Source organism: Narcine bancroftii, chromosome 2, assembly GCF_036971445.1.
Source record: "Narcine bancroftii isolate sNarBan1 chromosome 2, sNarBan1.hap1, whole genome shotgun sequence".
NCBI classification, from domain to species: domain Eukaryota; kingdom Metazoa; phylum Chordata; class Chondrichthyes; order Torpediniformes; family Narcinidae; genus Narcine; species Narcine bancroftii.
In genome coordinates, this window is record NC_091470.1 from 60,233,235 (window position 1) to 60,256,522 (window position 23,288).

General features: G+C 35.4%; 1 protein-coding gene across 12 annotated transcripts in view; it reads left to right on the plus strand.

Annotated features, from left to right (window-relative positions):
* Positions 1–23,288, plus strand: part of ralgapa1 (Ral GTPase activating protein catalytic subunit alpha 1) — a 251,767-nt gene that overhangs the window by 92,940 nt on the left and 135,539 nt on the right. For 8 of the 12 annotated variants that reach the window (XM_069916813.1, XM_069916815.1, XM_069916816.1 and 5 more), the window contains 7 exons: positions 9,383–9,550; positions 11,778–11,905; positions 12,671–12,887; positions 15,743–15,916; positions 17,439–17,606; positions 18,955–19,148; positions 23,020–23,118. In XM_069916813.1, coding sequence (XP_069772914.1) covers positions 9,383–9,550; positions 11,778–11,905; positions 12,671–12,887; positions 15,743–15,916; positions 17,439–17,606; positions 18,955–19,148; positions 23,020–23,118 — 1,148 coding nt within the window. The other 4 variants (XM_069916822.1, XM_069916814.1, XM_069916820.1 and 1 more) reach the window with 3 other exon arrangements.

A 23,288-nucleotide genomic window follows, 5' to 3' on the forward strand; every position in this document is an offset into this window, starting at 1 on the left:
ATGTCACACTGTAAAATTTATGCAGAATCATTGACCTTTATGAATATTTATACCCCAAATTATGAAGTCTTTATGAAGGATATATTTTTTAAAAACTACAGGGGGAAGACAAAATATGTTGATTTGATGAGATTTTGGATTTTGTTTAGATCCAATATTGGAGATATCAACAAGAGTAGTAACAAGGGCAAAAGTTTCAAAAATGACATCGTCATTTATGAAGGATTTAAATTTAATTGATATATGGAGGTGACTCAACCCCTTAGAAAGAGACTACTCATTCTACTCAAGAGTATGTAGTGAGTGGTATAGTGAATAAAACACAACAGAAGTTGTCTTTGAAGTGAACCAACAGAACTGTTTTATGGAATTTTCGAAGGAGTTTAAATAATTACGGTTGGTGTACTATCACAATCACTCGACCTCTGAAGTCACGTGCCTCCCAGAGTTTTTTTGTCCCCCCCCCAGCCAGCGGGAACTCCTGATCCTGCGAGGGCCCACAACTTCAGATGCCACTTTGATAATGGAGTGGCACATTTCGCCACAGGTACATGATTCACAGACAAGGATTGGCTTATTTTTAATGTCCGCCCAGCTACATAGTAGAGTGGTAAAAATAGATTATTTGGAAAGACTTTTTTCAGACCACTCACCATTAACTATTACAATAATGGAAAAGCAAGAAAATATGTATAGATAGTGCCTTAATGCTACATTATTAAAGAGGAAGGATTTTTGTGGATTTATTAAGAGGTAGATAGAAATAATTTGTGAAAACAATCTATCTTCCACTGACAACAGTTTTCTAATATGGGGTGCGCTTAAAGTTTGTATGAGGGGTCAAATGATTTCTTATACTAAAAATCTTGAGAGAATATTCAAGAAACTGAAGGTATAGAGAAGAATATAATAACATTGGGAAAAAACTACAAGATATCAGGAATACAAGAAAATATAAAATATTAGGGAATAAAAAATTACAATATAACACACCACAAACATATAGAATGGAAAAAATGATATTAAAAACTAAATAAAAATATTATGAGCTAGGAGTACGCACACATGAAGTGTTATCTTGGCAAGTTAAAGCAGAGGAATCATCCAGATGATAAATGTAATAGAAACAGAAACATATACTGTAACATATAATCAAAAAGAAATAAATAGTATGTTTAGACAATACTATATGAAGCTATATAAATCAGAATTATTAGAAGATGAAAATGAGATGGAAGAATTTTTAACAAATGTTGAACTTCCCAAACTAGAAGAAAGAGAAAAAAAATGACTTAGATGCACCTTTTCCAAGGAAAGAAATAGAGAAAACTCTGGATACTTTGCAAGCCATTAAGTCCCTCGGGGAAGATGGGTTCCCACCTGAGTTTTGTGGACAATTTAAAGATTTGTTGAGCATTTTGGGTCCAGTGGCCATAATATCATTAGTTTCAAGTTAATTATGGAGAAGGATATGTCTGGACCTCAGGATTAGGTTCTGAATTGGAGAAAGGTAAATTCTGAGGAAATGAGGAAGGATCTCAGAAGACTCCATTGGAATAAGTTATTTTCTGGCAAGGATGCATCCAGCAGGTGGAAGGCCTTCAAGGACAAAATTTTGTGAGTGCAGAGATTCCACGTTCCTACCAGCAATGGGCAACGTTAACAGACATAGGGTACCTTGGATTTCAAGGGATATTGGAGAGCTGATTAAGAAAAGGAGGATGGCTATATAGGCAATAGGAGCAAATGAGCTACTTGCAGAGTATAGAAAATGTAAGAGAGTGCTTAAGAAGGAAATTAAGAAGGAAAAAAAGAAGACATGAAGGTGCTTTGGCAGATAATGTAAAGGAAAATCCAAAGGGTTTCTCCAAGTATATTAAAAGTAAAAGGATAGTAAGGGACAAAATTGGACCCCTAGAAAATCAGAGTGGTCAATTATGTGTGGAGCCTCATGAATTGGGGAGATCTTGAACATTTTTTTTTGCATCAGTATTTATGCAGGAAACTGACAAGAGTGAATAAGGGTGGAAGGGAAACAAATAGAAGTGTCATGAAATATATGGAGTTTAAGGAAAAGGAGGTACTTGCTACCTTGCAATGAATAAAGGTAGATGAATCCCCTGGACCAGATATGATATTCCCCCAAACCTTGAGGGAGACGTGTGCTGAAATTGCAGGGCCCCTGGCGAATATATTCAAAATGTCCTTCGTCAAGGGGGAGGTGCCAGAGGATTGGAGGGTGGCTCATTGCTGTCCCACTGTTTAAGAAGGACTCCAAAAGTAAACCAGGCAATTATAGCCCAATGAACCTGATGTCAGTGGTATGTAAATTATTTGAAGGATGTCTGAGAGATAGGATATATAGATATTTAGACTGTCATCAATTGATTAATGACAGTCAGCATGGATTTATGCCCGGTAGGTCATGTTTAACAAATTTTGTAGAGTTTTTTGAGGAAGTTTTCAAGAAGGTTGATGAGGGAAAGGCTGTGGATGTTGTTTATATGGACTTTAGTAAGGCCTTTGACAAGGTTCCACATGAGAGGTTGGTTCAGAAGGCAATGACACTAGTTATACCAAGAGAGGTTCCAAACTGGATTTGAAATTGGATTGGTGTAAGAAAACAGAGTGGTGGTAGATGGTTGCTTCTCATACTGGAGGTCTGTGTCAAGTGGTGTGCTTCAGGGATGAGTTGGGACCATTATTGTTTGTTACCTATAAAAATGACCTAGATAATAATGTGGTGAATTGAATCAGCAAGTTGCTAATGACACAAAGATAGGAGGCATAGTAGACTGTGAGGAATATTTTCAAAGCTTGCAGAGGGTTCTGGGCCAACTGGGAAATTGGGCCAGTAAATGGCCGATGGAATTTAATGCAGATAAGTGAGAGGTGTTGTACTTTGGAAGAGCGAATTAGGGTAGGACGTACACAGTAAATGGTAGGCCATTGAGGAGTGCGGAGGAGCAAAGAGATCTAGGAATACATATACATTTTTCCCTGAAGGTGGTGTCGCACATGGACAGGGTGGTAAAGAAAGCTTTTGGAATCTTAACTTTTATAAATCAAATTATTGAGTATAGAAGTTGGGATGTTATGTTGAAGTTATTCAAGTCATTGGTGAGGCCACACTTAGAATATTGTGTGCAGTTCTGGTCTCCCAGCAGTAGGAAAGATATCAATAAGAATGAACGAGTGCAGAGATTTACTAAGATGTTGCCAGGTCTTCAGAAGTTGAGTTACCGGGAAAGATTAAGCAGGTCCTTGGGATGAAGGAGAATGAGGGGAGACTTGATAGAGGTTTATAACATTATAGACAGAATAGATGTGAGTAAGATGTTTCCACTTAGATTGGGGGAGATAAATATGAGAGGTCATAGCTTTTGGCTGAAAGGGGAAAGATACAGGGGAATATTAGGGGAAAGTTTTTCACTCAGAGAGTGGTGGGAGTGTGGAATGAGCTGCCATCTAGTGCAGTGAATGCAAATTCAATCTCGAGTTTTAAAAATAAATTGGATAAGTCCATGGATAGGTGTGGTCTGGAGGATTATGGAAGAGAGTAGATCAGTGGGATTGGCTAGTTTCATTGGTCGGCCAGAAAGATCGAATGGCCTGTTTTTCTGTGCTGTAATGTTCTCTGGTTCTCTGATGTCTCTGTTGATGGATGTGTTAGACCAGGTGGTGGAGACCCAGACCCTCCCAGAAACTTCAACTGCTTTAATTGCAATGCTACTGATGAAAGGTAGAGACCCATTGGAAACCTCATCATACAAACCAATATCACTCCAGAATGCAGATTATGAAGGGACTAGCCAAAAGATTGGGTGAGTATTTACCAAAATTAATTCATCCAGATCAGGTAGGATTTGTTAAAGGAAGACATTCTTCAAGTCTAGGTAGATTATTTAATATATAAATCATATGGCAAAATCAAGGTTAAATCTAAACATAACTATCTCTTTATATGCAGAAAAGGTAATTAACTGACTAGAATGGTCTTTCTTATATAAAACATTGGAAAAATTTGGTATAGGTAGAAAATTTAAAAATTGGATTAAAAAACTATCATAAGCCACAAGCTAAAATTATAACTAATAACCAAATGGCATCTATTTTTCCCTTGAATAGATCAAGTAGACAGAGGTGTCCCCTATCTCCAGCATTGTTTATATTAGCTATTGAACCTCTAGCAGAGTTTATAAGAAGAGATCTGGATATTATGGGGTTCAAAGTTGGACAGGAAAAACATAAAATCAATTTATTTGCTGATGATGTGCTATTATATATGTCTGACCCAGCTGAATAATTGATAAGATTATAAAGAATATTAGAAAAATATGGAAGAATGTCAGGATATGAAATAAATATTGATAAAAGTGAAATAATGCCATTGCAGAACTCTAATTATGAAAGATACCAAAAAGGTAGTAGATTTAAATGGAATTAAATATTTAGGAATAATGACGAATAATAATTTACAGAATTTATATAAGCTTAATTATACCCATTTATTAGAAAAAATAGAAAAAGATTTACAGAAATGGAAAGATCTGCCGATTACAATAATAGGAAGGGTAAATTGTATAAAAATGAAAATAATGCTAAGACTACAGTATATCTTTCGATCATTGCCTATTGCAATGACTAAAAATTGCTTTAAATTATTTCATAATTGTATAAGACAATTCTTATGGAATAACAAAGTAGCAAGAATTGCACTGGAAAAGTTAACATGGGATTGCAAATTGGGAGGACTTCGACTCCTGGAATTTAAGAAGTACTATCTATCAGCCCAAGCAAGATTTTTTATCATCTTTCTTTTAAGAAAATAGTACCCCTTCATGAATTTGAATGAGACTGAATTCAATAAAAGAGGAGATAATGAAGGACTTTATTTATGTGGTATGTTAAGTCAATAACAAAAAAAAACAGATAATCCTATATTATCCACATGATTGGAATATGGCAAGAAATAAATGAAAGTACCGGGGGGAAAAGCAGGTATATTACTGAGGACACCATTATGTAAAAATGTACTACAGCTTATGAATCTGGGTAATAAAGTATTGAATTCATGGTATGACAAAGGAAAAAGATTTGTTTATGATTGTTGTATAGAAGGATCTCTTGTGTATTTTGAACAATTAAGAAATAAGTATGGAGTAGCTAATGGGACATTCTTTTTTCTCCAGTTAAGATCATTCTTAAGAGAAAGGTGGGCACCAAACTTGGCCCCACCTGAAATTAGTGAACAAATGGTTTGGCTGGGGAGCACATCTAAATTTATATCTAAGATGTACTTTGCTCTCCAAAATAAAAATGCACAACCAGGTTTCCAGAGATAGAGAGAAAGATGGGAGTTGGATTTAGGAGTTACAATAATACAAAAATGCTGGCCTAATTGGTGTTTGGATAGCATGACGTCAATTATAAATTTATAAATTATAAATACAGATCAGTACAATATGATTTTATACACCAATGATGCCTCTCACCACAGAAATTACATAAATCAAAATCAGAAATATCAGAGATGTGTTTTAGATGTGGAATAGAAATAGGAACGTTTGTACATGCTACATGTTCGTGTGTGAAGGATATTACTGAAATATTAGCGAGGATAACAGGAGTGGCCTTTGTGGATGACCTGGAGCTTTATCTTTTGGGCAATTTTATTAAAATAAGTAACAAACTAACTAAATTCCAAATTTTATTTGTTAAAATTGCTTTAGCTGTGCCTAAAAAATGTATTACAGTTACTTGGAAATCTGACTTCCCTCTACAAATAGTATAATGGAAGACAGAGATGAACAGTTATATACCAATGGAAAAAAAAATCATATAATTTAAAAAACAAATATGACCTATTTATAAAAACATGGCAACCATAAATGTACTAAATAGGGGCCCAAATATCTTTTTTTTTAAAAAGATGCTACTATTCTAAAAATGTGACCTCCCCAATGGGAAACTTCCTTTTTTTTTAAACCCAACTGTAAGCCCTTACGGTGAATGGATTTATACTGAGGGGTGGGGAGGGAAAGGGTTGTTTGGTTTTGTAAGTTTTATTTTTGTATTTATTTTATTTTAAGATCATTGGGGTTCTCTTCCTACCATAAAGGAAATCTACAACACTCAATGCAGGCAAAAAGCAATGAACATTTTGAAGGACTCCATACACTCCTCATACAAATTGTTCTCCCTTCTGCCATCTGGTTGGACGTACCTTAGCACTCGGGCCCTTGTATCCAGATTGAGCAATTTTTTTTTCCTTTCAATCCATCAGGTTCCTGAATTCCCAGAACATATGTGTATAGTGAACCACGGACTTCTACTGTATAAGTTTTAATATTTTATTATTTGAATATGTTTAACTTCTAACTTGTATTTATGTAAATATGCTCTGTGGTCCTGGAGAAACACTATCTAATTTTTACTGTACAAGCATGGTATGAATGATAAATAAAGATACCGATTTATGGATAAGTATGAGGTGATCCATTTTTGAGTCAAACTTGAAGGCAGAGTACCTGGATAATGGCAGCATTCTTAACAGTATAGAAACAGTATAGTACAGAGGGATCTTGGGGTCCAAGTGCATAGATTTCTCAAGGTTGCCGTGCAGGTTGATAGGGTAGTTAAGAAGACCTGGTATGCTGGGCTTCATTGGTCAAGGTATTGAGTTCAAGAGTCATGAGGTAATGTTCCAGCTCTATAATTTTCTCTAAAGGGTAGGAGGTGACTAAACATAGGTGCTCTGTGATTAGTAAGGGATTACTTAAAGTGGTATATAAGTGGGAAGAAAAAGGTTGAGAGCCACTGGTCTACAAGATTATGAGAGCATAGATAGGATAGACAGTCAGCACCAAAGCACATCTCTACAAGGTCAGGGTTAAGGCTTTTTTTTTTACACAGAGTAATGAGTGTCTGGAATGCATTGCTAGGTAGGGGTGGTGGTGGAGGCAAGTACAATAGTGATATTTACAAGACTCTTCACAGGTGGATGCAAGAAATATAGGTGGTTATTGGTGTAAGGTAGGGGTTTAGTTTGTTGAGTAGGTTTGTTTAGATTGGCACAACATCGTGGGCTGAAGGGCCTGTACTGTGCTGTAATGTTCTATGTTCCAAACTTGCTGGACATGTACAAAGGTGGACCTGGAGCATTAGATGTTCCTCAAATGGTTTGAGTTTCAGATAACTGCTTCTCATTCTCGTAAAGAGTAAATGTAATGTAAACACAAAAAGTTTATCATTTATCTAATATTATCTTGGAAAATTCTTGGCCAAAATGGAGGAAAAGATTAGTTCTGCATAGGTTCATTGAAAACTCCTTCCCTGCAATCAGATCTATAGCTTTGTTTCACATTCAGCTTTGAATTGAAAAGTCAAAAACTATCATTATTGTTTTCCCCTAAACCTGAAATCGACATCTGCTTTAATATCTCCTTTGCTAATTTCACAATTTTATTTTATTTCCATTTGTGGAAATTAGTAAAATGAATGAAGGACAGATCAATGTTGTGCATCATGAGGTACAATCCTTGAGATTTTTGTTTGTATAAGTCTATTTTTAACTTTATGCAATCATGAATTAAATTTGGCATCTAAAATAACTGCATTGACTTTAAGCATATTAATCGCATATCTTGCACAAAAATTGAAAGCAATCATATATTTATCCTGTGACTGGATTTGAAATGTTACATTGGACTATCTGAAATCCTAGTTTGTGGTATGTTCACAGAATTGTCTTCTGCTGTTATGTTTGTTGTTTCCTTTTTTTGTGTGTCCTAATTTTGTCTTTGTAAAAACATTTTTTTCATTACTACTATTCTTGGCTTTTACTTCGTCCTTTTCTCGTAATTTTTAACTTTTTTTTAAAGCCATCGGGAGCCGATCCATTGACGATTGTGTTTATCCATCGGCCTCTATGCGCAATGCTAAAAGTGCACCTGTTCTGCTCCATTCTTCCAATCCTTACCTGCTTGACTTAGTCCTCACCCCCTTTTTTGATGATCTTCCAGGTAGTTCCAGCTCTGCTTACTTCCTCTGCCTGTTTACCATTTGTCTTGTTACTGCTTGGCAATTCTAACTGCATAGCAATTAATAGGACTTTCAAAATGGAATAGAATTTAAAAGCTTGATTTGTTGCTAAGTTAATTGGCACTATGAATTGGCAAAATTATAGAATATAATTGAATGCATGTGTGATAAACATTTTTAATTGCAAATAAATAGAAAAATAAGGACAGGTTTCAAATAGGTTAGCAGGCATCTGTGGAAAAAAAAATATTTTGAACAGGATCTGTCAGAACTGAAGTTTGTACATCCCTCTAAAATGTATAAGAAAATGAATTACCGTATATTTTAGAATATAAGTCGGCCTTCAGATAAGTCGATCCCCATTTTCAGCCTCATTTTCATGGTTTTATCATATATTGGGCGTATTAGTCAACCCCTGAAAATTAAGCAACAAAATTATTACAATAACAATAAATAAAAATCTTTGCTTCTGGCCGGGAAGATGCCAAATGATGCTGGGTCCAAGTCTTCAGCATCGGCTGCACCCAGAGTCGGGTGCAGAGCCAAATGCATCGAAGAAGTCACCTCACTGCCCAAATGTGATGGGTGCAGGAACCATGACTGATGACCTCGACCGGTGACCTCAGCCATCCAGCAGGAGTAGCTGATTACGGCGGTGTTGGGGTGGAGAGATGGGTCGTCTTATATGCAGAATCTATGTCGAACGGATTTTTGTAGATTAAATTTAAGGTCTCATTTTTGTATCTGGCATTTAAGTCGATCCCGGATTGTTGAGTGCTTTTGAGAGTTTCAAGGCTTGACTTGTACGCTGAAATATACAGCAACTTTGCTAAATGTTAGACAGTTAGAATATTATTTAATCAAAATAAATGTGTAGAAATCTAATTTCCATCATAGAGATTTTGCAAGTTGAAAAATTTGTTTTCATTGTTTGATACAGCTTCATTTTTTTGTGCTTGTTTTCTTAATTGTGGAGAGCCTTTATAAGTTTTCTGCAAATAATGAATTTGGGGAGGAAAATGCTTGCATGATTAACCAATGCTCTTCCATTTAGCCAAATCATTCTGATGGCAAATTGACTCATTAATATGGAGAGCCACAATATAAAATGTAGTTCAAAAAATAAACAATTGAATATTTGGGAGAGCATTTTGTATAATTTTACAAAAAATAAATCATGATTCACAGTGGTCAGATTTATCTTTCTGTCCATTCAGCTAATTTTCATCATTCTGTCCTGAGCTGGTTTGGACACTTGCAAGGGAAGTTTATCATCATATTTTTAATGGGGAAATCCCAATCTTCAGATTATAACTGCTAATTTTGGTTTGTTTTAAAGATCTTGATGATGTCCAAATTTTGACACGACCTACGCGAGTAAGGCATTTTTCTCAGAGTGAAGAAAATGCCTCTGAAGTATTCAGCACTGCACGTGAAGAGCAGGCAATGCCACGAAGCAGCAGCACATCAGACATAATGGAACCATTCATAGCTGAAAGAGCTAAAGGTGCAGTTCCTGTCATTGACAGCTCATCAGTTCCTTCTCCTTCAAATTTGCAAAGCTCTGCTGAGATGTTCTCATTATCTAGATCCATTGAAAGTAACTTTGCAGATGCACAAAGCACAGAAGGCTCTCTGGAAGTTGGTGATAGCATTTATGATCACCTCTGTCATCTTGTAGATGTAGAAAATGTAGCATCTTATGAGTACAGTCAGCACACAGTAGATGACAGTGAGCCAGACTTGCTGTCCTCAATTCGTAAATATTTTAATGAGACTATTCAAGAGTCTGAGCATACCAAACAGAAATTGGGGAAAGATGTAACTAGTGTTTCTTTAAATGAAAGTAATGAGTTGATGATGGGAGAGACTGATTTGGACTGCTTGGGGCTTGTAAGAATGTACAGTGCTTATGACCAGGATATGACTTTGGGAGGGGAAACTGACACACAAGTAAAAATGCAAGACTTTGAAAATGCTGAAAATTATTTGTCGTGTCCAAAAAAGGATTTTTTGAGTATTGCTACATTTTCTACTGGAGAAAATCAGGATCCAGAGACTAACATTGAACAGCATAATTGCAAACAAATTGAAAGCTTTGACCAGGGAATTTCATCAAAGATGGAGTCAGAACATCCAGATTGCAAACAGAGGAGAAAAGCCTTTTCTCGCCAGAAGGCAACTGAGGTAGAACGTGGAAATGTGGTATTATCAAAAAATCATTACAGATCCATGCAGACTTCCAACAAAATAGTAGGTCATAGTAAAAGGAAACTGCTAGCTGATGCCAATTATCAAACTTCAAATGTCACTGAACTTACCAATGAGATAACTGCATATGGCATGATTTCAAATGAAATTCCACATGGTACCACAATTACTGACCCACTTGCAGCTTTAAGTGCACAAAACTCTACCGCTAACCAAGAAATCACTGCAGCATCACCAGAGAGACAGCTCTTAAGAATAGCAAATAAGAAAAAGAATGGCAGTTTGCATGTTAGTTTTAGCCCGTCGACTGAGTCTGTGCAGTTCCACAGCCCATTGGACAGTAAGGAAGCTCACTGGAAGTTCAGGCTTCGAAGACTTAGTGGTTTCAGCAGTGGTTCATCGGCACCAACTGATTCAGTAAAACCTGGTGTCTATAGACTTCTAGACACTAGAATTTCTCATAATGAAGGCAAGAACCGAAAGTCAACATTGATTACTGCTGCAAGTGTCCCAGTATTGAAGGGAAGTGCAGGTAGTCAGGTGGCTGGTCATGAAACAATCAGGTCTTGTAGCTTGCAGGAATCAGTGCAGCAGCAAAGTTCCCTAGGAGGTGTTTATAGAACTGTTGTACACGCTTTTTCAAAGTCGAAGGCAAATGTTTCCCCACAGAGACAGAGAAAAGTACCAGCAGAGGCTCCACTGAGGGATCTGTACAGTCATGTTTTGGGATATTTTGGAAAGAAAGTTGCAGGTGAGCACTGACAGTGTGCAGAGCACAAAGGAGCACCTGTTTGGCTTGATGCAACTGAAAAGCTTAAAGCAATCAATAGCTTGGGGATGCTATTTATAAATAGCTTTTAATTGGTTTTGCATGTGCTTTTTATCAGCTGATGTGTTCTGGCAAGCATTTTCCTCCTCAAAAAATTAATACTAATGTTTCTGGGTTTTTTTTTTGTTTGTGTGCAGGTTTTCAGTTGTTAATCTTTGAAAATAAATTTAATTGTGGTTGACTATGGTAGTAGCATGATGAATTGAATAGGTGTGTAATGCATCTGATGTCTTTTGCACTAGGGGGCAGTCTTTGTGTACTATTGTACACTAGCTCTCTATAGTCTTAGATTGAGACCATATTTGTTGAGAGAGATTTAATATTTGGGCTTTCGTAGGAATGAAAATGGATGCATCTTTTCAAGTTTTCAAGCGCTATTAGAGAAATATATTTTTTGAATTCCTATTGGTAATTGGAAAGAAAAAATGTTGACTATAGTTTAGGTTGCAATTACTCTTCCATCAAAGATTAAAAATTGTTAACCTTTACTAATGTTGATGTAAATTATGCTAATGCTAACATATGATTACTTAATTGCACCCAGTAAGGATAGGACATTTCCTGGGAAACTGCATGATTTTCCAAGTAACCCATGCAATGCTGTTCCTTTTTATTGCTTTAATTAGTAAACTACATTATGTGTATTTGTATGGTTGTGAATACGTTTTTTTTAAAACACTTCATTTGCTTTCAGTCAACAAGGAAGAGCTTAATCAAAAGCCTAGACCTTTCAGCACTGATATTGGAAATAGTAATAATCCCAACATTAGTGATCTTATGGATGAGTTTATTGCAGAAAGATTAAGAAGTGGTACTTCAGTGGTAAGTGGGTGTGCTTTCTTGTATTTTTGTTTTTATAGCAATTGTTAATAACTTAAAGCAATGTTTGTCCCATGTGACTGTTTCATATACCAGATGGTGAAATAATTAATCCAACAAATATTTCAGTATGATTGTTAAATTAACTTCTAATTTTTAAAGGTTTACTTAAAATTAAAACCATGTACATGTTGGGAACTAAAACATTTTGGTAAACTTTCTATGCTTGATAATCTGTCAACTCTTTTGGCCTGATTGAGGTTTCTGGTCAATGTGAATAAAAAAAAATCAAATTTTACCAATAACATTTAAAACAGAATCTCTGTTCATTAAATAATAAATTAAATCAACATGCAGTACAATCCTTTATCCAGAACCCTTGGGGGACAGTGTGTTCCAAATTTCAGATTTTTCCAGATTTCTGAAAGCCCACCCGAATTGTGCTGCCGTATCCACTCCCACCCCCTTCCAGTCCATCGGCCATCTCCCCCAATCGCGGTCCCTCCCCTAACTGCCAGTCCCTCAGCCACCCCACCCCACCCCCAACCGTGGTCCCTCGGCCACCCGGCAGTCTCCCCCAACTGCCGGTCACTCGGCCGCCTCCCCCAACCACCGGTCCCCACTTGCTGGATTTTGGAGCTTTTCAGATTTTAGATGTCCTGAGAAAGGATCATATACCTGTAATTTGGAAAGCATTGGTGACTGCAATAATAGCATGTGTTATGTTATCAGCAATTTTTAAGTTAATGAGGTTTTTTTTTGTACCAGAATATTTTGAGAAGGGGAAGCAGTCCTGGTAGTTTGGAAGTCCCAAAGGACCTTCCTGATTTGTTGAACAGACAAAATCCAACACGACCTGTAGATGACCCCGGCGTTCCATCTGAGTGGACTTCCCCAGCCAGTGCTGGAAGCAGTGATCTTGTTAGTTCTGACAGCCATTCAGATTCTTTCAATGCTTTTCAATATGATGGACAAAAATTTGAGAGTAAGTATGTTTTCTTTTTTTTTTGTATTTTAGATTGTATTTATCCAGTATTATTTCCTAAATTGCATGCCCGACGTTTATCTCTCCATTGGTCTGAACTGAAGGTTCGAATTATGAATGCATTTTCACTTTTGGGACTAGAAAACATATTTAGCTGAAATTGGGATCGTATCGCCCTGTCCAGCTTTTTGGGTTGCTTGACACAATGGAAGGTCTATGATGTAAAACATGCAGAATGAATGTATTCTGGGAATATTTACTATTTTTTTGAGTTGCCAGATCATCAAAGAAACCTTTATAAAGTGCTGATTCTTATCATGATTCACAAAAACATTCTCTTCTTAAATTGTATTAAACACTTTTTAAGATCGAATATGAAAGACTTCATTCTGCGCCTTAATCAAAATACTACAGATGGTGAAAATCTGAAAGGAAAATGCTGGGAACACTTGGCTGATTCTGCTTGACTTTCTGAGTGTGTCCATCATTTTATCTTTTTATTTTGCTCTGTATCTTTTTCGAGTATAGTGAATGCTGAATGCTATTCCAAAAGTGAGGGAAGAAATATTTATGCTCTGATTTTTGCGATTATAAACTCATAGCAATCACAGTCTTTGACTTGAAATTGAATATTGGAAAATAATGAGTTCATGCCAAGGAGAGGATGCAACCCTCATAGGCAACTTTCTTTAAGTTCTATTGAGATGCTGTTGTTTTGCCATTATTCTACAAATTCCAAGCTTCTTTGCTCATTAGATTATCCATTGCATACTTCAGGGAGTTTGGCTACTTTCTTTTTTTAAAATTTTTGCAGTATGAGTCATATCAATAACAGTATCCACAATGATCATCAACAATATTATACATAGTGACATTTTTTCTTTCCCCCACCCCTCATCAAAAATCAATAAATGATAAAACGCTTAAAACAAAGAATTAAACAAAAAAAGAAAAAAGTTGTGTCATCTACTTTCACATATTCAAATCTTATTGCGCTTATAATTATGTTGCTTTACGAGATGGAGGTTTGTGGTCGGCATTCTCCGACATTTTATGTATGGTTCCCAAATTTGTTCAAATAATGTACACTTGTCTTTCAAATTGTATGTATTTTTTTCTAATGGAATACTCTTGTTTATTTCTGTTTTCCACTGTTGTACTTTAAGGTTTGTTTCCAATTTCCAGGTTGTCATAATACATTCTTTGGCGACCGCTAGCGCTGGCATAATACATTTTATTTGGGCTACGTCTAATTTTAGTCCTAATTTTTTGTCTTTTATATTATTTAACAGAAAATTTTTTGGATCTTTTGGTATATTGTTTTTTGTGATTTTGTTTAATATTAGGTTTAGATCTTCCCAGAAAGCTTTTACTTTTGAGCATGTCTAAATTGCATGTAATGTTGATCCAATCTCTTGTTTGCAACGAAAACATCTATCTGATGCTGTTGGGTACCATTCTTTTAATTTCTGAGGAGTTATATATAATCTGTGTAGCCAGTTACATTAAATTATAAATAATGATTCTGATGTAAATTTAGACAAATGCCTGACATCTTGTAACATCTGGGCCAACTGTGTGACTAACAGCACAATGGGAATATTTTGTAATTGGAAAGTATAAATGAGCCACAATATTGATTCACTGATAAAGGCCAGTTTAAAGGTATGCAAATCAAGAAAACTGGCCCTTTACAAGAAATCCAAGTACAATCTTTAAAATGCCATTTGGCAAGATGGTTATGGCCCAATCCCCACTCACCCACCCAAGAAAAAAGCCCAAAGGGTAGATATAAAGCAAGAAAAGGAGAAAAAGATAAAGAAAAATAAAACAATGTATTGCTGAAAAGTGCAGCATGCTCCACAGACCATAAATTGACATTCTATTTAATTTTCTTTGGAGACGATCAATGGAGGCTTGAGGGTTAGGCAGAACAAAATTAAAGATTTACATTTGAAAATTGTAAATATGGGCCCCAAATTTGTAAAAATACATTGCACTTATTTCTTAAGTTAGAGGTAATTTTCTCAAGGGGAATGCAACTATGCCATTCCAACATGCCATACCTTGATGAAAATCAGACTTCCATCAACTGCTATACATTTTCTAGCCACTGCCAACCCAATTTTAACATTTGATATTTAGATAGTTTCAATTTAAATGTTATCCCTGCAATATTACCCAGTAAGAATAATTCTGGGTTTTGTGGAAATTTAATTACTGAAATTTCTTAGATTGACCCAAAAAGGTTTCACTTTAAAACATAACCAGGTTGAATGTAAAAAAAAGTTCCAGCCTCTTCACCACATCTAAAGCATTGGTCTGATAAGTCTGAATTCAATTAATTTAATTTCTGTAGTGTGGGTTATAATTGATGCAAAAAATTATATTGTACTAATCTATATCTTACATTTATTATATTAGTCATACTATCCCAACGTACTTCAGGCCAGGTTTCCTCATCTATTCTTACATTTAAGTCTGATTCCCATCTCTGCCTGGACTTATGAACTTTTTGTTTGGGGATTCCCATTTGATTTAAGAGATACATTGTTGAAGTAAATTTCTTTGTATTTCCCTTTCAAATCAGAGTCTCCACATCACTGCAATAGTCTCGTTTAAGGGGCTTTGACAGGGAGACATGAATATGCAGGGAATAGAGGGATATATATCATATTCATGCAATGGAGCTTTAGTTTAATTTCGCATTATGTTTGGCACAGACATGTGCACTGTACTGTTCTATATTCTACTTTTGCAATAGCCTTTTGGCTGATTTTTTTAATGATTTGTACATTTCTTGGTCATGGTACCCCATAACAGCATTATAGTTGTTTCTTTTGGCTTCATTATAGGTTTTAGCTTTGGCAGTGAAACCATTTCTACCTTGTACACTGAAACAGAACCAGGTCCACTACAACAAAGTGCTGAGGAACAAGAATTGGCAAGTTTAACTGCTTTGCATATTAATTCTGAAACAAGCAGCCTCAATCTACAGTCCACTTCTGCTGACACTGTGACCATCGCAGGTTTGTTGTGTTTGTTGATGAAGTTTAAAGGTCACTAGATTTTGACAGAGTCCAATTTCAGGAGACTTCGTATATTTATATAGTTAATCCACCACAACTATCTGTTCAATAACTTTATCTCATATTGTTATTTCGGCTGCTGCCTGCCATCAATATACATTTGTCATATCCTTGAAAAGTAAATTCTAAAGTAGATATAGGAATATTATAATTTTATTAGTCGGATTATTCCGGTGGAATGCAAGTACCAGTTATAGATGAAACTCTCTTTATTCTAATATATACTGATTACAGAGTATCATCTTCCAAAGCGTGAGTTGCGATATCCCAAATTTAGATATCTTTAATCCAACAAATCAAACTCTGAGACTGTTACTTTATGTAGATTTAATTCATTGATAAAACTGATAAACATTTTGTATCGCTTCACAATAAGACTTTCATAACGATGAATAACAAAGTATTTACTGTATGATAGAGATACAAAAGATATATAGAGATATAAAAACTTTTATTAAAGGAATACACAAGCTTAAAAAGATACAAAACTTAGAGGTGCAAAAACTTTAAAGAGATGCACATTTCAAAGAAAAATTTCACGTGTTCACGCTTCCTTCACATCTTGTAGAATAAAAGAGCAAGCCGTTTGCCTGAGCAGATATTATGACATATTGCATCACTATGGTAACACTACAAACAACAGTTCTCATAAAGAGACAGGCTCAAAATTAACTAAGAATCAAAAACACAAGGTTTTAACCTTTACACTGGTAATAAAATTTGGGGAGTCAGCATACTATATTTAAATCAGTTGACCACTAATATCAGTTCACTATGTAAAATAACCATACCTGTTTTGTTAGATTCTTTTGAATATGTTGGTAATCTCTTACTCTGAAGGGGTGAGGGTATATTCCATGAAATATGACAAATTGTACAGTTAGGAAAATGTACAGTTGAATTAAATGAACAACCTTTGAAAATATATTTTCAATTTTTTAAAAAGTGAACAGAATGTTGGTGTAATATGTTTTCTAGTTGGTTTTAGAAAAAGTCTGTTAAAATAAATCTATATATTTCTACTTGAGTGATGCAGCAATGGCTTTTGATTATGGAAAACTTTTGCTCTATAGAACTCATGCTCTATTTTCATCCTCTGTCTTTCTAATTTCAGTATAGTGTAGTAGCATTGTTTCATTTTCTGAAATGTTTTATTTTGTAATAAAATGCTAAATATATTGAATTTTTGCAAAATATACGAACTGATTAGCATGACTAAAATTGGACTAGTCCATGTTTGTGCACAATTAGTTCTGTTTTCTTTGCTAGAGGATTTTTGTCATAAGCACAGATTTATAAATTACATTTCCTTAAAGTGAAATTGAATGGAATAAAAGTTTCATGTGAGAGAATTCTTTTCAGGTAAAAATAAATTTTGAAATACAAGTTACAGAGAAATGCTGTCATGCCATCTAAATTCAAACTCAATTTTCTCTTCTAACATTAACTCTTCAGTTGTTAGCTTTTATTCTTTCAGGTTCTGAGAGTGCATCTCCAACCCATTCAAATGCTTGCTCAAGATCTCAGACACCTTCACCATCCACTTTGAATGTTGATCCTGTAGATCAAAAAGATTTGCCACTGGATGAAAAATTGCATAATTCAGTCTTGCAGACTCCAGATGACTTGGGTATTGCACAGTTAATTAACTTATAATTAAATAAATCGCTTGTGTCAAACGTAATCAATATATATGCCTTTTACATTATCTCAGGGAGTTATGAGATATTTGTGATCATAAAGAATATTTTGTTAAATTTATTACAATATAAAATCTTCACAGAATTCCTAATGCATTGATGTAGTTGGAATTGTTGTGACCACAATTGAATTACTGTGTACATTTATGGTCTCTATATATTAAAAGAGGTGTACTTAGCTTTAAACAAGTTCAGAAAAGTTCACCAAGTTAATTCCTCAATGGAGAGCTTATTAGTGCTTTCTGGATTTCACATGGTTATAGAAGGGCTTAAAAGATGGAAACTAAGATTTTTTTCCCCCAGACTGGAAAATAAAGAATAAGTGGGTTTAGATTTCCAAGATTTCAAACTCAGATGAGAATTTTTTCACTTTGGAAGGTGGTATTGGGAAGTGTTATTCTCAACACACCCCTGAAAGCCAATGACACTTGTAAAAACACAATACTGGAGAAACTCAACTGGTCACATAGTATGCTTTATGTATGGAAGAGATATACTTAACCAATGCTTTGAGCTTGAGCCCTTCATCAAGGTATGGGAAAATGTCAGCAGCTACCAAACTTGTAAATGCTGTTAAGGGTTAAAAAGGGTGTTGGCATTGCCAGTTGTGAAAGTTGTTATTGAAGCCAATAGTTTCTCAGAGATACTTGTATTATTAAAATTGATGAACTGCTTAAAATTTTAATTTTAAAATATAGCCTAAAATTCTGGACTGATTAAACTAAAGAAAATATAATTTACATTCACCTTTATTTGAAATCTTTATCATAGAATTGTAGTTGAAATTGGCAGGGCTTCATATCCTGCAGTGTCCACATTCCGCTATCCCCATGACCAACTACGATGGTGAAAAATCACTGCTGGGATCTTCATCCACCATTAGAGCAAACTGACTGGATGAACCTTTCAAAATTTACAATGCAATATTTGCTTCTGGGTTTTCAACATTTATTTACAACCCTTCCTCAGAATTCCAGGACTTGCTTCAGGCTGAATGCTGGTACCTGTAGTTCCAAACACCAAATATTTCACAAATTTAGTACGATAGCAGAATTGCAGAACCATATTAAATGTTAAACAAGAGATGAATGGCAATTATTCCTTGTGCTTTTCATTCTATTAATGTCATAGTTTCAGCAGACTGATATTTTTTAATAAATGAAAATGTGATTATTTGATTCTTTATTAGAAATGTGCTCTGACGTTAAACTTTTAACTTTAATGTATAATGTATAGTGTATATTGTCTGCTTGTAATATTAAGTTTTATATTGAATAGAAAATAGTGAATTTCCAAATGAAGATTGCAGTGTGATGGCTGGGGGAAGTCTCAAAGGATGGCATGAAGATGTTGCCACAGTTATGTGGAGACGAATGCTTGGCATTTTGGGTGATGTGAACTACATTAAGGATCCTGAAATTCATGCACAGGTCTTTGACTATTTATGTGAACTCTGGCAGAATTTAGCCAAGGTAAGAGGTTAACAGTTTTGTATGTAAATTATCTCTGCTAATGTGGAATCAACCTTCCACATACATTTTCATTGTAAGTCTATGTAAATACATTTCACACCAAAAAATGATGCATGGATAATGACATAGTCGACGTGTTCCTTTTATTTTTGAGAAGCTGGATGTAGAGCCATCTATAGTCAGTGAATTGTTCAGTGTTTTTTTTATCATCACCATAATTATGTTCTATACATAATCATGTGAGTGAAGGCTGGATTATATTTGCTTTGGATTTTCCCATTGTTGGGAGATCACAGATATTCTTTTACAGTTTGCTTTCTGTGTCTTTGTTATTTGATCAGGATGTAGCTACTGCTGAATTTAATTTTTCAGTGTATTTGCAATTTACCTTTGCTAGTTACCAAATGAGCATTTAACTCCTTTTTGTTGGCTTCAAAGGATGACTGAACAATTTTTTGATTTTCATTCTGATCACATTATCTGCCCACGATTGTTTTAATTCTATCATGAACTATACTTTGGATTTAATTATCTGGGTTGGATGGAAGAATTATTTAAAATCTGTGATTAATTTCATCGTGTTTTGGTTTTAAATAGTCAAGACTGCATGGCCTATTTTTATCTTGTGCTTGCAATAGATATCAGCTCATTCCACAAACTGAGAAAATGAAGATTCCCTTTTAGTTACACCCATTTTGTTCAGTTATTCCATCAGGTCACTGGTCTGAGTTCTAATTGTACCACATACTAGCTGTCTCATGGTCAGATGGTTGGTATCTAAACCAGCTCCCCCATCAGCCTTACCTGGTGCAGAGGGTGGCTAGATTACTTGCCGGATGAAAAACAAGACCAATCAAGGGTGGACAAACCCTCTCGTTGGGTCAGCGGCCATCCAGAAAGCATGTGCCATGAAGTGAGGAAAGAGAATCTTTGCATTGAAGCTTGGTCTGGCCATTCACTGCAACAGAACTTCCCCCAGCCATCTTGGACCTCACCATGCCGCTGGATCCTGGAGGTGATGTCGAGAGGGTGGGTCTGGACCTGTGCAAACACGCTGTTCCTTTCTGAGGAGTGGAGTATCCTTGCAGTGCCTGTCATGGATCAGCTTGTGCAGCCACTCTAGGACACTCATCAAACACCACAAACTGACTGAAAGGAATCATCATCATCCTATGGGATGGATACCCAGAAGAAGAGGAGGCAATTCACTGGTGTATGACAAATAATATTGGATTTAGCCATGTGCCATTACTTAGTATTGAATTTTTCAAGCATTTCAAATTTTTACAGAATAATCTGAGGATAGATGGAATAATTAATAAATACTGAGTTTTCTGATTTAAATTTGATGGCAAATTTATTGGTAATATTCCTTGCCATGAAATAGTTTGATTAGGCCAATTTGTACACCTTCCAAGAATAAACTAGCAATGCCATGGAGTAAACTTAATAATTATGCAAAGTCCTATGTAGATAACACCCATAATTCCATGAATGGTTTTAGGCTCTGCATCTTGAAAAGATATATTAGGGGGCATACAGCAGAAACTTGCATGCAGAATGGTCACTTAATGTCAGGTCTTAACATCTAGGAATACAAAAGACATTGTTGAGAGGAGTCTTTGGATTCTCAAGAATTTGCAGAAGCATGCCGTTATTTGTGGTCTAATTTACATGGCTTGATTGTGAGGTGCAGCAACTGCTTGGAGAATATCAGGTTTCAAGTTGACCTTTCAATAGTGAAATTAAACAATGCATAGATGAAGCATGGTAAAAGTTTAGAACTTTTTAATAAAATCCTGGACACCTGGTGCCAGAAAAGGATCAGGTGTATCGAGGATTGTTACAAAAGAGGGGGGGCAGCTAATGACATTTGAGCAGTTGAAAAACAAATATGATTTGTCTAACAGAACATACTTCTGCTATCTGCAAATAAGATCTTATGGGAAAAATTGGGACCATCCATGACTGCCTGACTGTAGTGACATGGATATTCTAATTTGGGAGGGAAATGTGGATAAATTTATCTCTAAGATGTATTATGTATTCCAAAGTGAGGGTCCAAAGCCAGGCTTACACCGGTCGAGGGAGAGATGGAAGTCGGACTTGGGAACAACAATCAATGAAGAGTGGTGGCAAGACCTGTGTCTGGACAGTGTGACTGGAGTCATCAATGCCAGATTTGGGTCGGTGAAATGCAATTTTTTACACCAGCTGTACCTCACACCAAAATTACATAAATCAAAGCTGGAAATTTCAGAAATGTACTTTAAATGTGATGTGGAGGTGGTAACTTGTGTCCACTCCATCTGGCTATGTACAAAGGTGAGACCTTTCTGAGAAGACCTGGGGGACATTGTGAAAAAAATTACAAAAGTGAATTTTCCTCAGGATCCAGAGTTGTACCTTCTGAGGGATATTAGAGATATACAGTTTCGACTTGACCAAATAATTTTGTTTGTGAAGGTCACCTTGGCAGTAGCCAGGAAGTGTACAGCAGTTTCGTGGAAGTCCGAATCCCAACGAAATACCACACATTGAAATATGGAAATGCAGAGTTGCATTCCCCTGGACAAAAATCACATATAACCTAAGGAAGAAGCATGACACATTTGTGGGAGTATGGCAACCTTACCCTAGATATATCAGTATTCAGATAATATTTCCCCCCCCCCCCACCACCAAAATAAAGATATTGTAACAATCTGTCCCCTTTAGGAAAAGGAATGTGACTAATGAAACAGGATATTGGTGCAGACAATGGTTTTTTTTTTCTTTTCAGTTGTTCTAAGATTTATTTTTCAGTCTCTTTTTCATGTTTTAATCCTTGTTTCTTAGTCATTATCATTCCTAGGTTTTTTCTTTATTTTTTTCTGTTTAGGTTTTTGTTGGGGTTGGTGCCCCCATTGATGTCTGTATTAACATAAATTACTTGACTGTATGTTGTGGTGGGGGGGGGGGGTGTTGGGGGGATAAATACAGGAATGATTGAATGGTTTGTTGGGTTTTGTGAATCTTATGAAATTCCTAAATAAAATATTTTTAAAAAAGACAATTAATGGTAATCAACTATCAATTTTAATCTGATGTTTTTGTTGACCAAGATTATTAAAAGAAAAGATGTCACAGGTTACTCATATTCTTATGGTTATAAATGGCATTGCTCCCTGGGAGATGTATGATCTATTCCTGTGTTATATTGTTCATAGTAGAACAAGAGGAGATGGTCTATCTATTTAGAAGTGGTTAAGGAAGAGGGTACAATTGTTAATTCAGACCATATTTGCATAATCATTATGCCAGAGTTCCTTGAAGAGGGGTAAGAAATATTCACCTGCAGAATTCATTTTCAGAAAATTATATTTTGGGACATAAAATTAATTTATGATCTGCTGTTGTGTATCAAGCATGGGAGGAACAGGTAACCATTTTCAAAGCTTTGCGTGCTCTGAAGTTTTCTCCACTTATGTCTGAGATTGTTTTAGATCAATTGTGAGATTGAATTCCTTGAATTGACGACCATGATTATCATTTAATCATACAACTGTCATGACAGAAAGCACTATATAATAGTCTGTTTTCACTTACAAATTCTGTAATTCTAACTGGCTGTATACAGATGTTAATTTTATACTATTTAAATTACTACATTGAACCACAATATTCTAACCAAGCTATGTTGAATGTCAAATAGTTTGGTTTATAAAGGTTTAGAATTTAGCAAGTGTGCTTTCAGAAAATAAAAGCTCTTTGTTTTTGCTTAAAATATTCTTCTGAAACCCCTTGTACAATGTGAAATGTTCCATTAAATTATTGTCTTCAAAGCCAACTTTTCATTTTATTAACAAAACTTAATTTTGTTTATTTAAAGGTAAGAGATAACCTTGGAATTACAATAGACAATCAAACCTCCCCACCACCTTCACTTTTGATACCACCTCTCAGAATTCTAACTCCATGGCTTTTTAAGGTAAAATAAATTGATAAATAAGTAAATTCTTTCTAATTTCTCTATTTCTATCAATAAATACAATTAGTCATCAATATATTCTGAATAGCATAGTGGTGGCATGCATTCCACTAAATTGGGTGTCCAGTTAACTGTTATCTTAAATGTTAAATCTTCTACTTCCTTGGGCT